Below are 16,748 nucleotides of genomic sequence, written 5' to 3' on the forward strand. Positions count from 1 at the left end.
TAAGTAAAGAGATATATGCTGGTGCAGTATGGTTAATAGCTTTATATGCGAGTAGAAGTGTTTTATATTGAACACCGTAAAACACAGGTAACCAATGGAGGGACTGGCAGAACGGATCAGCAGACGATGAGCGTCTTGCAAGGAAGATCAGCCTAGCAGCAGCATTTAAAATGAATTGCAGTGGCGAGAGTCTGTTCTTGGGAAGACCAGTTAGGAGACTATTGTAATAATCAATGCTTAATATAATGAGTGCATGGATAAGAGATTTAGTAGTGTCTTGTGTGAGATAGGATTGGATTTTGGATATGTTTTTTAGATGCATGTAACATGATTTGGAGACAGATTGAATGTGGGGAAGAAAGGACAGTTCAGAGTAGAGGATGACACCTAGACAACAAGATTGTGGGGGAGGGTAGATTGTCGAGTTGTCAACAGTTACGGAGATATCAGGATGGTAACTGTTCTTGGCTGGTGGGAATATAAGTAATTCCATTTTGGAAATATTGAGTTTGAGTTGGCGAGACTACATCCAAGATCAGATGGCAGAGACATTCAGAGACTTGCCCCAAAACCACTGGTGACAACTCTGGGGTTGATAGATAGATTTGAGTATCATTCGCATACAAGTGATACTGAAATCTGTAAGAGCTGATGAGTTTGCCAAGAGAGGAAGTATAGATTGAGAAAAGCAGAGGACCTAAGACTGAGCCTTGCGGAACTCCGACTGACAGAGGTAGTGAAGAGGAAGTAGAGTCAGAGAAGCGAACACTGAAATGATCAGATAGGTAAGATGAGAACCAGGAAAGGGCTGTAATAAATATAATAATAATAATAATAATAATAATAATAGTAGTAATAGTAGTAGTAGTGGTAGTAGTAGTAGTTCTCAATTATAAGGCGCCACAAACTTTTGCAGTAATGTACATGGTATACTCCTGGACAGTGCTGGTCAGGGGCATAACTAGAAGTTTGTGGGACCTGTAAAATTTCGAAAAGGCCCCCCTTCTACAGAGAGGGGAGGTACAGGGTAAACTCCACATGGACAGTGTTGGGATAAAAGGAGTCACAAAAGCACTCACACAGGGGTAGGGGGATACAGGGTGTCACATAGAGGTAGAGGGTATATAGTATAGGGGGTACAGAGTGTCACACACATGCACACAAATAGGGGGGTATAGTGTGTCATACACGGTGGGAACAGGGTGTCACACACACACACACACACACACACAAAAGAAGCGGGTGTACACTGACATGGTATCAGGCCAGGTGACATGGGGGTCTAAGGGGACAACCATACTGGTCCCAAAGGTTTAAGGGGCCCAGAGAACCAGGCACAAAACATGGGACCACAGCCGCTTTATCTGGCAACATACTGCCAGCAATACCCAGGAGGAAGGAAGATGGGAGAAAGGGGGGTTGCATGCTGACCGAGCAACCCATAACTGCAGTGAGGGATCGCAACACTCCCTGCACCTGTCAGGGAAGGATACCAGATGCAAAACACATGAGTGAAGAACCGCACTTCCACATAGCAGACCAGCGCTGTGCATTCTGGGCTGTCCACAGTCTGCAATCAGCAGAGAAGGATCACTGTGAGGAGCGCACTGTATGGATCCTGGCTCCACTAATAGGGAAAGTTGCACCAACAGCTCTTTTTTTACCCATACAGTGAAGCTCCTGCCAACTCTTGGATTACGTGTGTGTGTGTGTGTGTCATTTGTGATATTTTGTGTGTCTTTTTGTTTATTATTTATTCTGCTGTTTAGACATACATTACTTTAGCACTATTTCATACATAAGTGCCTAGGCGCTGTGCAGCTCGGCAGGTATGAGTTCCCTGTGTGATAACTGTACTGTCTCTGCGGGTTGGGATCGTTTGGTCGAATGCATTATGGTCGAATGTCATTACATCGAATCCATTAGGTCGAATTGCTAAAAGGTCGACATGATTCTAGGTCGACATGGGAAAAGGTCGAAATGATTCTAGGTCGAAAGGTCATTAGTTCGACAGGTCATTAGGTCGACAAGGTCATTAGTTCGACATTGTCTAGGTCGACATTCACAAAGTCGACATGGGGTTTTTCACTGTTTTTTTACCTGAATGTCAACACAGTCGACATGGACACAGTTTAAAGTGCACTGCATCCCCTCGCATCGCTCGCTGCGCTCGCAATGCGTCGGGCACGGTGCCTCGCTACGCTCGGCACACTATTTTATTCTCCCACCACGCCCTAGTGGATGGTAGGGCATGAAATACCGCCTGTCAGCACATGTCGGCTCAAAAAACAGTGAAAAACCCCATGTCGACTTTGTGAATGTCGACCTAGACAATGTCGAACTAATGACCTTGTCGACCTAATGACCTGTCGAACTAATGACCTTTCGACCTAGAATCATTTCGACCTTTTCGAACCCATTCGACCTAATGGATTCGATGTAATGACATTCGACCATAATGCATTCGACCAAATGACCGCATCCCGTCTCTGCCTATATTGTTACCTACCTGGCTGCTGCAACAACCAGTGGCGCAGGTGATGGCTGCCTAGGCGCTGTGCAGCTCAGCGGGTATGTGTTCCCTGCGTCTTTAATCCTCAGGGTACATGTAGCCTATATCTGTATGTTATGTATATCTGTACTGTCACTGTTTAACTGTTACCCAACTGGCTGTTGCACAGCAATCCAAATCAAACTCCTAGTATAATTCCTAGTATAGAACTGTTCTATTAATCCCTACTAACTATTAAGGGACATTACTATTAATAAGGCAAGCCTCACTAAGACTGTCTTTATCCTTATCTTTGACTTTTCTAACCAGTGGGAATTCAAATAGATTTAATGTAATAATATTATATGTTTCTATTAATTTTTAATGTGACCATGATATTTGTCATCATTGGCCAGTAAGTTGTGTCAAATTAAAGGTACTTGTTTCCTATCTGGGCGCCCGCTACGTTAATTGCGCACCATGCTATTCTCCGTATAAAAATCGGATCGCATCGCATCGGATACCACAAATGCACATACACGATATTGAACGATGCGATGCGATCCGATTTCGATCCCGCTTTTATGGTTGGCCCATAGGATATATAGGAAACCCCCCCTGATGGTTTAAAATGCACCTCCATTGTTAACGCCACCCCAGTATTGACGTCAACCCGAAGCGTGGCGAGCGCAGCGAGCCCCGCGAGGGGCGGCGGTACGCGTCCTCCGACTTTTTCATACCCCCACTATCCACGTCGGCGTGGAGTTGAGAATAGAATAGTGTGGCGAGCGCAGCGAGCCACCGAGCCCGAAGCGTGGCGAGCGCAGCGAGCCCCGCGAGGGGACGCGGATACTTCACAGGTATCCGTGTCCCCTCGCGGGCTTCACAGGTATCCGCGTCCCCTCGCGGGGCTCGCTGCGCTCGCCACGCTTCGGGCTCGGTGGCTCGCTGCGCTCGCCACACTATTCTATTCTCAACTCCACGCCGACGTGGATAGTGGGGGTATGAAAAAGTCAGAGGACGCGTACCTCCGCGTACCGCCGACCCTCGCGGGGCTCGCTGCGCTCGCCACGCTTCGGGTTGACGTCAATACTGGGGTGGCGTTAACAATGGAGGCGCATTTTAAGACCTTCACCACAGGCCTTAAAAATGTTTAGATACAGTGTTGGGGTTTGTGCATATGGGCGCTTAGTTGATGAAACAATTTAGATACAATTAATTTTATCTAAATTGTTTCATCACCTAAGCGCCCATATGCACAAACCCCAACACTGTATCAAATTCTAGGGGAGCACTGGTTTATATTGTTTCACAAGGGGAGTATGCATGCAGCCAATATGCTGGGTGTATGGTAGAGTGTGTGTGCTGCTACAACCTACTGTATGGATAACATGCATAAGGGACACTACTGTGTGGATAATGTGCATAAGAGGTACTACTGTATCTATAATGTGCATAAGGAGGATAGGGGAGACAATATGTCACACACACAGGAGTAGTGGGTACAAGGTTTCACAAACACCCTGATAGTGAGTACAGGGGGGTCACACACTGGGGTGAGGGGATATAGAAGGGTCAAACACAGAGATGGAGAGGTTAGGGGGGACAAGGTGTCAAACACACACAGACACACACACACTCACACACTCACGGGTACAGTTACCAACCCTGTGTGTAATCAAGGATTAAGTGGTAAAGGGAATTTCAAACACAGGAGGAGGGGGGGGGGTTCATATACAAGTGTAGTGGAGTACAGGGGGACACACATACAGAGGAAGAGAGTACAGTGGGTCACACACTGGGGTGACTCACCAATCTATGTAGTGAGCTACATCCTGCAGAGTGTCAGTGACACTGTTACAGGGTAAATGGGGAGGTTGGTGGCAGGGAAAGCCAGGTTTAGACAAAGAGCAAACCAAGCGGCTAGCCTGCACCATGGTGCTGCCTTTTTGGAGGCATGGACAAGTCAACCTTGTATGAGAATAGGAGGCCTAGCTCTGCTTCACTCAAAGAAGTGGCTGCTGGAGGTCAGCAGGTGCCGAGTCTGCTAGGCAGGGGGTGAGGGTGAATAAGATCCTCGGCATCAAGGGAAAGGTGGGGGCGGGGTTGTTCAGGGCTCCCATTGCAGTAGCGCACACAGGGGGGATTTCTGAGTACCCAGTACCACAGGGGGGTTTCTAAGGACCCTAGGCTGAAAGCTGAGGGTCCCTCTTTCCATGGGTGCAAGAATTTTAAAAATTGTCCCTTAGGAACCAGAGATATCTGACTTCAAAGCAGTGGTCCCCATCCAAGCCTGTTAATTACTCTTCCTAGTCAGATATTTCAGGTTCTGTCTGACTTTGAGTTTTTCTGAGGGTATATTCGAAAAACTGGGACTCTCCCACTTTGATGGACACTAGTAGCTTGTCTCTACTTTCCCAGAACCAGAGATATCAGCCTTCCAGCAACTGGTTCAGGGCCGGCGCTACCCACTCAGCAGCTCCTGCAAAGCAGGGAGGCGCCATGCTGAAAAGACGCTGTCTCCCTCCCTGCTCTGCTAAAGCTGCCTCAGCCCTCACTGTCACTGCCTCCTGCAATAGCAGCGTGCGATGCGATGTGCGCACCCGCGGGCATCGCAACGCACACTACAAAAAGTATGTGCTGCACATACTTTTTGTGCTGCTTTCGGATCACATTGCACAAACATTGCATGCATGTGGTGCAATGCAATGCGATCTAGCCCATAATGTATGCGATTCTCGCAGCGTGTATGGGCACCTTTAGTGCCTGCAACATTTTGCGGACACAGCACTGAGATGGTGTATGCATACATGTACATGCACCCGAGATCCTCCATAGGATCGCATGTTGCATAAGCTCCCACAATCGTGCTGCAGCTTGTTGCAATGGCAATGTGAAAGGGAGCAAAATGTATGGTTTGCAGGAGGGCGCCAGACACCCTAGCACCGGCCCTGAACTGGTTACTGCTCCAGCTCCACACACCTGGTATGTAGTTTTATATACTCGTTGGCAGATTGCTCTGCCTCCTGAACTCTGATCCCCTAGTCCCCAGTACCATTTGGTAGGTGGGATTCTCTAGTTTTTAATTCCATTAAAATCTATGAAATCTTTTTTCGGGAACTGGAGATATCTGCAGTCAAGCAAGCTGTTCTCACACCAGAAAATTATGAATAATAAGCCCACTCCACTATACACCCCTTCTCTGCATATTAAACATCCTCTACCACCCTGGAAGTTATGTATCAGGACCCGTTCATTCAGCCCAATGCCCCCTCCTCCCACCCCATCTTCCACCATCTGTGCAGTAAAGGGGTAATTAGTGGAAATTACTGATCCAGGCCCTACATGCTGAGCGGTTGATATAATACCCTCTACCACCCGCGAGACATCAAAGCTTCCCCCACCCCTACCACTGAAGGATCGGTAGGGGCCCCAATACATTGCTATGCCCAGGGGTCTACACTGCTGTTGAAGCCCCTGTATGTATATACTGTATATATATGTATATATGTGTGTGTGTGTGTGTGTGTGCATATATATACAGTATGTATATACATATAGATATATATATTATTATTTATATACATTTGGTCTATCTATAATACTTTAACTGACCCGGTATATACTGGGTCACCTAAGTGTCCATCTCCGTGCTTTGCTCCACCCCTTTGGAAACCCCCTACTGAAAATCCTGGGTTTGCCCCTGCGTTGCCAATGTCATGGTGCGGTGGGGGCTCTTTTCTAGACCAGTGTAACTGGGTGCAGGGGTAGAAGCGGGCCCTGGAGGCACTCGGACCCCTTAGCAGCTGCAATCCCTGTATGAATGGTAGTTATGCCACTGCTGTTGGCAGTAAACATGTTATACATGTCAATGCTAAATGACTATATAAAATAAAAAATGACCAAAAATGACCAAAGGCTGAGTTACAGGGCCTAGGACATTCTCATAATCTAATTTTCTGGACACACGCTGTGTGCATGTATCCAATACATGATATGCAAAAATGCCCATGTTAACCCATATCAACCAAAGAATTTCAGTTTCCGTGATATAGCATGAAATATACACTTTACTATACCTTATATTAGTTTCTAGCCAAATCCAGGTTTCTGGGGAAATTAGCTGGGCTTGTGTGGGTGGATTCATTTCTTCCATTATCTGCACACGAGGCCCTAAAATAATAATAATAACGATAATTATAATATCACCTGGCAGTCATTATCAGACGTATTGGCAGATGTACTTATTTATTTCAATCAGTGATAAATGTAGTGAAAGACAAAAACACCATGGGTCTGATTCTGGTCTGCTGAGTTTGCTTGTCACCTTACTGAGCACCAGAGATGCCACCTTGCTGCATTATCCCCCCTCCCCCCGCTGCCAAGTCCCCTCGTTAACTTGCGAGGGGATGTGCAATGTCAAAGTTTTGCTTGTGTCAACCTTTTGTCTATGTCAACCATGTCCGTTTTCACCATTTGGTGGTCGACCTCGACACTGTTGACTTTTTGACTGGCTACCCTTTGTAGCATAAACATATGAGTGTCGGATGACTCACAGACAGATGGGATTCCGGCAGTCCTTACACCGACGTCAGCATCCCGACTGTTAAAACCCTGACACTCTGGATCCCGATGGCCACCGGCTATTCTCCCTCATGGCGGTCCACGACCCCCATAGAATAGGTGGCGAGCGTAGTGAGCCACTGTGCCTGCAAGGGGCTTCGTTGCGCTCCCCCAACTGTCTGAGTCCGGGCAGTCGGGATTCCAACGTCAGGCTAATGACTGTCGGAATCCCGACTGTCGGTGTGCTATACCACACCCAACCATATATATGTAGACAGTGTAAATAAACCCTAATACCTGGTATACAATACATAACATGTAGTACCTGTATATGTAAAATACACTGTACACTGCGCTCTCATAACAAACCAAACTAAATAAATTTTCTGTGTGTTTTAAGCAAATTGTTTAAAGATAATTTAAAAACTTACCATATGTATTATAGATCATGGCATCAGACAGAAATGCTGGAACGCCCTGGTGGGACAAGAAAAAAATGAGAAGAGAAAACCTATCGATAACTCATCATAGCTCCTTATTTGACAATTCAAACTTTAAAAAAAAACCATATAGAATGCATAGGGCAGAATCAGGGCCCAATTAAGAGTTTTAAAAGCACCAGACTACTTGTAGCGACCCGGCACAGGCTATCACCATTAATATGTAGTTGTACAAATGACATGTTTGATCTTGGCATGATCGAATGATGTTGTGGAAGTGTAAAGGAGACTTTGGCTTATGAGGAATGTGGATGACTCTAAACATAATGACATGATGTCCCCTAGATGCCACTGTAGCACAATGCATATAAAGTATTACGTTTTAACATGGTCACATCAGCACTTCCATCTGGTAGTTACTCTAAAAGGACTTTACCCTCCACACCATCTTAAGATGAGTAGATAACAAACGACATTCTTTAAATAATATCTGTATTAAATTATTTAAGTTTTCATTTTCTTTCATTGTATCCCTCCCCAACTCCTCCCCCCTGCTCCTGTAGAAACATAGGGCAGTATTCAATGTCAAATATTCTCCGTGCATGGCGAGAGATTTTTTCTCTCGCCATGCACTCTCCGTGTTCCGGAGAGCCTCCTGCTCTCCCTATTCAAAGTGTTAAAGACTCGCCGCCACTCGCGGCGAGTCTTAACCCCTGCAGCGGACGAGCGTCCGCGGCAGGGAGCTGTCAGGGAGCCGGGGGACGTAGCAGCCAAGAGAGATTAAAGTCTCTCTTGGCTGCTGCAGGGTATATGGGGTGGGGAGCAGGGCTCCCCTGGACCCAGGCAGCACAGGCTGCCCCCCCTATAGCCAGCGGGGGACCCAGTATTCACTGTACCCGAACGTGCATCGGGTGCAGTGAATATATGAATATCTAATGAGCGGCTCGAGCGCTCCGGCCCCCTGCTGGCTGCACTGTGTAAAAAAAAAGAAAAAAAAATTAAAAAAAATATTTTTTTTAAAATTAAATATATATTCATGTGCTATAGGCACATGAATAAAAATAACATGGCCCTTCACAGAAAAAAAAACCTGATTTTTTGACACCAAAATTAAAAAAAACACCCTTTTAGTTTAAAAGTTCACATTCCTGCTCTCCATCAAAAGATGGAGAATTTCTACACGGAGAGAGACGGCGAGAATCACTTAGAAAGACGGAGAATATTTCACATTGAATAGGGTGGCTCGCCTTTGGAGAAAAAAAACCTCTCTCCACCGCGTGAAAAGCACAAACTCTCCAGAAATCACAGCGAATTTTTCTCATTGAATACTGCCCATAGTCTTTGATGACAGTTAAGAATCACATGTTCAATCCAGTGTGCCCCTTTTTTACCGTTTGTAACCTCCGCCATATTTGTTCATTAGTTCTTTGTCAGGGTATTCTTATGTCTATCACAAACATGTTTAAATTGCTCTTCTGTCTGAGCCTCTACTATCTCTGATGGGAGACTATTCCACCTATCCACTACGCTTTCAGTAAAATACATTTTTCTCAAGTATCCTTTAAACCTACCTCTTTAGAGCGTAGGCATGTGTCTTTCTGTTCTAATCTTTTCTTTTGAAGAAGGTCTCCCTCCTGTTCCTTGTTAAAACCCATGGTATATTTCAAAGTTCCTATAATTGCACCCCCCCCCCTTTTTTTTTTTTCTTCGACTGTCTGCTACAAACTATACATATCTTTAAGTCATTGCTTGCAAGTTATGTGGTGTAGACCATGCACCATTTCTGTTTCCCTTCTTTGTATAGCCTCCAGAACTGGACACAGTATTCTAGATGAGGTCATGACCTATACAGTGGCAATATTACTTCTTTCTTTCTACTAATTCCTCTCCCTATGTAACCAAGCATCTGACTTGCCTTCCTCGTTTCTTTGTTACATTGCTCACTGGTTGCTAGTTGCTTGCCTCTTCCTTGCTTCCTTTATTGTTCAGTGGGACTACCTGCACAGATTTCCAGTCTACTGGAATTACAACTGTAGCTAACTACTAATTAAATAATTCTGTTAATGGTGATACCAACATCCATTAAAGCTCTTTTAGGATCCTTGAATGTATCCCATCTGGCCCCATTGATTTAACCACTTTCAGTTTTGAGAGTTCAGTCAAGACTCTCTCTACTGTAAATGTACTTGTATCTAGCTCATTATTATCTCAGTGCAGGTGTCCTAGACTACAGCTTAATCAGCCTATTGGTTGTTCAAGCACTGTACAATATACTTTAAGGTAATAGATGCATAAATCTGTTAGAAGCAATAAGGTACTGTAATGTGTGTGTGATTTTCTTTTCTTGTTTACTACTAATGGGGAGCATTCATAACTTCATATACAGCCATACCTGATTGTAACTGTTTAGCTCCTCATCAACCTTGAAACATAAAAAGGAAACATTATTAATCAATGTTTACATGGAAAAGGTTGTGGTATAAGATAAACAAGATCCCACAATATACAAAACAACATTTAAAAAAATAATAAATAAACATTTCCATATTTCCCTCAGTTATAACAATGTAAATGTCTACCTATAAGTGAGTGCTTGTTGCAGAGACACAATTTTTTTAAAATAAAGCCATGTGCTTACTACACGCTTTTGTTGTAGGACTAAGTGTACAATGGGCCTGATTCAGTCCTGTTCGCTAGGCTGCGTATACTCGCAACATAGCGATCAGGTAAGTGCTGCCCGCCAAACGGCTTGGGCTTTGTTCTGGCCGCTCACATACAGTAGCCTTAACATTTTCAGAAAAATGCAGTGTGCTAAATGTGGGAGAGTCTCTCATTCCAAAAGTGATGACACATAATGACACTCTGGGGGCAATTCAGGCCTGCACGCTGTGGTCTGAATTTGCTCCCCCAGCCGATGGCAGGGGTCTGCGAATGTGCAATCTCCCACAGCGAGCACCTTCAGCAAATTTTTCATTAGCCGAGGTGCTCGTTGACTGAGTGACAGGCAGGGGGCGTTCCGGCATGCCCCCCAGTGTTCCATTGGCATACTAACAAAAATGGTGGGCTCGCCAATAGAAATTCTGGGTGAGCCAGATCGAGGTTGTGCCCCTGCTTGCTTGTCACATGACATCTGCGCCCACCCCTATTTCGGCCACCTCTGTCCAGGATAAAAGTAAATATAGACTTACTTTTATCTGCAAAGGGAGGAAAAATCATTTGATGGTGAGCGACAGTCAAATGATTTTTCCTCCATGCACCCGCATGCGAGTGTATGTGTAAGCGTACACATGCGCTCGCATGGTAGCACAGGGATTTGGGTGGCGGGGGTGTGTTTGGCGGGGTGGCATTTACCTGCTCGGTAGGCAGTGAATATAGGCAAGAAGGTCTGAATCAGGCCCTTAGTGCCACTATCATGTGATGGCTGAAGGAAGACAGGGGCAGCACTGGATTAAGAGACCTAAATGAACACTGATGTCTGTGTAGATTGGATCTAATCATACTGTTTTCCAGGGATGGGGCTGGATCTTGATGTCATCGCGACCCGCCCCAATTTGCAGCATTTTAGCCCCTTACCCTCCCCGAAGAGCCACAAATGGTGGTATTTGACCGGCGGAGGGGGAGGTTGTGTGGCAGATAAATGCGGGAGGTTTTTTCACCCAACCAGTAATACTGCTTCGGGAATAAATAGCTATAATTTACAAAAATGTATATATATATTTATTTATTATTTTTTTTATTATTTTTTTGTGGAACATTTTGTGGAAAAAATAACCAGTTAAGCGTTTAATCAACATTTGCTGAAAATAAAAGTACAGTATACATTAGAAAATATTTTTTTTCAGCCAGTGCACCTGTAATATACTGTATACTCTATGTATACTCACTCTACTTGCAGTAATATCATTTTTATCTCCCAGAAGTGTGGAACTTTTTTCAACAATTCGTAAACCCACTACAGAACGTGATTCCAGAACATTGATGGATAAGGAAACATCTTCTAATGGTCCAGATCGGTTTTTACTCCATGATAAACGAACCTAAAGAATTCAAAAGGTCCTAAATTAATGATGGCACAACTGGTAATTTAGCAACAGAAAATGAAGAATGAGGGCTGATTTAAAGTTACACATAAGTGTAATTATCTGATGTACAAACATATCCTGGGGCAAAATTGATTAACATTGCAGAAGCACAACTTGTATCCATATGTTCATACAGTTGCATGTGTCATGCAGTCCCTTTCAATTGGAAAGATGGATCCGGTGTGTTAACATACTCAATTGAGATGCATCTTATATTAAACTTCACCTAAATACATTAGCTATGAAATGTAGACTGAGAGGAATAGGGGAATACATACAGATGACCACTAGCGGTGATGCCAATGGTCAGAATACCGACACTGGCATCCCAATGCAGGAAATTCTGACAAGGGTCTGGTAAGTATACATTTTCCCCCCTGCATTCCACCAACCCTCCATCCCCGCAGCCTAGTGCCTGACCCTAACCTTCCTACCCCACAGCCTAAACCTAACCCTCCCTCAGTCTTACCCCTTCTGCCTAGCCCTAATCCTGACCACACCCACCCTTAGTCTAATCCTAAATCCCGCCAGCCTCATTAGCATATGGGAACGCCTCGCGTTCCATGGGCGTTCCCATGAGAACACTGGGTTTTCTCATGGTAATGGGCCGATGACACGGGTACGGGGTCCAGGCAGCTGACATCACCGGATGTGAGGTGCCCGCCCACTTCCCTCAGAATGTGCATGCAGATCTAAGGTTGATCTGAGCAACCTTAGATCTGCGTGCACGTTCCACATCATTCGATGGTCGGCGATCATCGAATGATGTGGGTGTTCTCCTGCAGGCTGTGAATGGATGTTTCACCATTCGCAAGGCAGGGTTTGGTTGACTCGCAAGGATGCAAATTCACATCTGAGCAAATCAACCAGAATAACCCCCTAGATTTTACCTATACTTTATCTTACACTGCATAGACATGTACAAAAGCAGGTAAGCAGATGCATTTTGCTCATACACAAGCATACCATTTTTATGTTCACCTCTAAATCGTGGAGCAAATACACTGTACATGAATGCACATTACAACCAAACAGCATTAAATAAACAATCTATGAAAGATTTTAAAATGATAATAAAATTGTACCTTGTTATTTAATGTTCCTAAAATGTAAAGTGTTTCAGTTGCTTGCACAATATCTCCAAAGCCTCCATAAATATTTAGGAAATAAACTACTAATTGAGCTGTGGGAGCCCAGTTCTGTCCTGGTGTAAGAGTGAACGCTGTTCTGTTCTTGCCGGCAGACGCTACCATCCCATTGGTCAAAACCTACAAAAATAGATTTGGATTATTTGACAACACTGATCAATGTATGCAAAATAATAATTACTACTGTGTGTAAGCGTATTCAGGAGATATACATTTATATTCACAATATATGTTGCATTTTTCACTTGGCACTCAAATGGTTAAACTATATATATGATAATGACCAGTCAAAACATATATTCGTACATCATCCAGTGTTTACGCACTATGGGGGTTATTCTGGTTGATTCCACCAAACCCAACCTTGCGAATGGTGGCCTAGCCACCACCCATTCGCAGTGTGTGTTCGCAAGCACTGGCTGTGAATGGACGCAAACATCCATTTGCAGCCTGTGGGGGAACACCCACATCATTCGATGGTCGCCGACCATCGAATGATGTGGAAGGTACACGCACATCTAAGGATGCTCAGAGCAACCTTAGATGTGCGTATGCGCTCTGAAGGAAGTGGACGGGCAGCTGGCATCCAGTTATTTCAACTACTACAAGGCGCCCACGTCACCGGACGATTTCCCCCCCACCTGCCGCCCATGCACTCAGTGTCTGCTCATGCGCAGATGCAAAAACATCGCCCCCATGCAAACGCATATTGCCTTCCGAACGGACCTGACCGGGACAATGTATTTTGTTGACCGGCTCAGTGTGTACGCACAATAGTATTTTTATGGAGTTCAAGGGAAATCCTGATCAACATCTCGTTTGGGTGTGGATTATTATATCGACAGTGTCTAGGTCGAGAGCCAATAGGTCGATCACTATTGGCCAACAGGCAAAAGGTTGACACAGAAAAAAGTTGACATTAGGTCAACATAGTGAACAGATCAACACATGCAAAAGTTCACCAGGAAAAATGCCGAAACTGTAAAAGGTCAACATAAGTTTCTAGGTTTTGTGGGTGTCTATATTGGCAGAGGTCAACATGGACACCATATAAGTGTAATGCTTCCCCTTGAATAACGCGCTGCGTTAGCATGCTTCTGGCATGGTACCCCGCTGTGCTCGGCACACTTTTATATTCTCCTTCTATGCCCACTGGGATGGTAAAGTAAGAACAAGTCGGTTTTAACAAAAAATCATGAAAAACTCATGTCAACCTTTTTCCATGTCAACCATTTACATGTTGACATTTTTCTTGTGTCAACCTTTTGATCATGTCAACTTAATGCATGTAGACCTTTTTCATGTGTCAACCGATAGTGGGTGCCAACCAATAGTGGTCAACCTATTAACTATCAACCTAATGACTGCATACCACTGCAGTGTTGCCTAGTGTGTACCCAGCACTACAGTAGTACACTATTAGCTACTGATCACACTCTTACCAAATTATGATGCAAACTTGGGAAAAAGTTCTCAAGCACAAAAATTGCTTCCCGTGTTGCGGCATCTCACACCATACAGCACAATAGGGATAGAAGTATGAGGACACATCAATATATACGGATTCAGTATTGAATCCCGGCAGTCGGGATCCCGGGGTTCAGAATCCCGACGCCGGAATCCCGACAGCCGAAATGCCGACAAGGGGGGGACGTGGATCGCCCCCCCTTGCGGGCTCGCTGCGCTCGCCACGCAGTGGGCCCGGTGCCTCGCTACGCTCGGCACACTAATTTATTCTCCCTCCAGGGGTGTCATGGACACCCCAGGAGGGAGAAAGTGTCGGCATTTCGGCGGTCGGGATTCCGGCGTCGGGATTCTGAACGCCGGGATCCCGACCGCCGGGATCTTAACTGCATCGCATATATACATATACTTGCATAAAAGCCAGTTATCGTTACCTGTACTGCACACAATTTTGATAACATAATAATTTTACATAACAGTAATGATAACCCTTTTGAGTGGCAACATCTCTATGAGAGATGTACAAAATATCCACTAAAAGTGCCAGTGTCGCTCACTTTTGTTGTACAAATTTAAATAAAAAAATGTTATGTAAAAAAAAGATTATATTTCCTTTATAAAGGTAAACATTACAGATCATTATGATGAATAAAAATGCAGTCTACTGCACAAGTTGTCAATACATCACATGTGTATTGTCATTTGTTACAATACTTGTTTAATGTTCTTTCTATTAGTAATGAACAGGGCTGGACTGGACATCTGGCAAATGCCAGCAGGGCTGATGGCCAGGTGGCCCGATTTCCTCTTGTAAGTGAAGGATCTGCCTTCCAATCGGTGCACAGAGAGAGCTGCTGGACTGGCGGTGGGTCCGGCGGCTCTCTCTGTGCGCCGCTGAGGTCCAGGGAAGAGGGGGGCATCACACGCCGCTATTCCCCTCTCTCCTACAAGCCGGGAGAGGCAGCACATGCGCATGTGGGCACGCGCATGCGTGTGCCTAGCGTTAGCACGTGTGCGACAAAGGTCATGCACAAATGCCAAGGCCAATTCGGCGGCCGAGTCCGTTGCTGGTAATGAATAAACACGAATGTTGGTTGAAAACTGACATTTGTACAAGCTTTATGGATTCCCCCTATTTACCCATCATCACAGCATGCGATGGTCATCACCAGGTAGTATCAGTGATGGCCCTCGCAGTATAATAGCTATCCCATAATGCATTTTTTTTTAAGGACAGTAATTGTACCTGTTCCACCAACTATCTTCCTATACTTTAACCATCTGCTGTAATGCCGGTGATTTGATAAATAGACATAAAAATATTTATATTTATTAATACTAATACTTACCACATAGTAAATATCCTGAACTTTTGGGTAGGTGTTAACTTGAAAAGTATATGGCATCCCAACCTGCATAGTAAAAATATATATTGAGACAAAGGTAATGGTCATAAACTATTTCTGAAGGTGATTTGCTATCCGAAGCTAGTTGAAAAAGCAAGAGCTGCACAGACTTTACAGTATGTGCTGTGCGATGGGATTCCCGCGGGAGTGCGCATCGCATCGCACGACACTCTCGCACCATGTATGGGCACGTTTACTCTCTATAAATTCATACTATAATAACAGTCATTTTAAATGAATCACAAGGAGACCATGATTGCTCATAATAAAAACAGGTTAGAAACTGAAAGTTGTAGACTATTTCTCCTGGTATGCTGCAAGTTTAAACTTTCATGATTAGGTAAAAAGACATTAGATAGGGCGGGATGTATCAACATACATCTCCGCCCTTCGCACGGCAGCCGCCGCGATGCCACCGCATATGTACTAACATATGCGGCCAGCATCGGGCTGCGGTAACGGAGACCCCCGCGATACCTGTGATGTGGGCTGCGGGGGTCTCCGTCACCTCCCGGCGGCTGCCAGCGTCCCCCTGTGTCTCCTCCTCCCCCCTGAAGCCGGATGTCCTGACGGCTGTGACACCAGGGGGAGGAGATGATCACAGGAGGACGGGAGGGGGGGGGGCGCGCGGACGTCGGACGGCGCGCGGCGAAAGAAGCCCATAGGCTTCTATAGGATATCGCCACCCAGAGGGTGGCGATACCCTCCCTTGCGAAAACGGGGCGAACGGGTATTGATACATAGGAAAATGCGGTAAAACTGGTGTTTTATCGCATTTTCCCGTTAGTACATCTCGCCCTTAATCTCTACTGATTGCACTGAAGTATTATAATAGTTTCTGCATTTGTAATAGTTTGCCTATATGGATATGATCATTGTTATTGATAAGTTGGAATGTTTCCTGTCTCCTAACTATGAGGTAAATTGACTAAAGCGTCTACAAATAAAAAAGGGTGATGTTGCCCATAGCAACCTGGCTCTATTATTTATCGATTGCATATTAGAAAATGGTAGATATAATTAGATTGGTTGCTATTAGCAATATACCCTTTTAATTTTTGACTCATGTCACTCCCCTATTCTCTTTCGTATGCCCCGAATAAGCCACACCCCTATACAATGCATCCTTTACCTGTGCTCTTGACTCTGAAGCT

At 44.8% G+C, this 16,748-nt stretch overlaps 1 protein-coding gene across 2 annotated transcripts in view; it reads right to left on the bottom strand.

Annotated features, from left to right (window-relative positions):
- The window catches only part of LOC146064101 (CD109 antigen-like), a 160,218-nt gene that overhangs the window by 44,997 nt on the left and 98,473 nt on the right, over positions 1 to 16,748 (bottom strand). For both annotated transcript variants that reach the window (XM_083177200.1, XM_083177201.1), the window contains 6 exons: positions 15,538 to 15,600; positions 12,662 to 12,844; positions 11,379 to 11,531; positions 9,887 to 9,916; positions 7,486 to 7,531; positions 6,571 to 6,664 (listed from right to left, as the gene is read on the bottom strand). In XM_083177200.1, the coding sequence (XP_083033326.1) occupies positions 6,571 to 6,664; positions 7,486 to 7,531; positions 9,887 to 9,916; positions 11,379 to 11,531; positions 12,662 to 12,844; positions 15,538 to 15,600 (569 nt within the window). The remainder of the gene's footprint in view (positions 1 to 6,570; positions 6,665 to 7,485; positions 7,532 to 9,886; positions 9,917 to 11,378; positions 11,532 to 12,661; positions 12,845 to 15,537; positions 15,601 to 16,748) is intronic.

This window comes from Crinia signifera, chromosome 3 (assembly GCF_055691185.1).
Source record: "Crinia signifera chromosome 3, ASM5569118v1, whole genome shotgun sequence".
Taxonomy (NCBI): domain Eukaryota; kingdom Metazoa; phylum Chordata; class Amphibia; order Anura; family Myobatrachidae; genus Crinia; species Crinia signifera.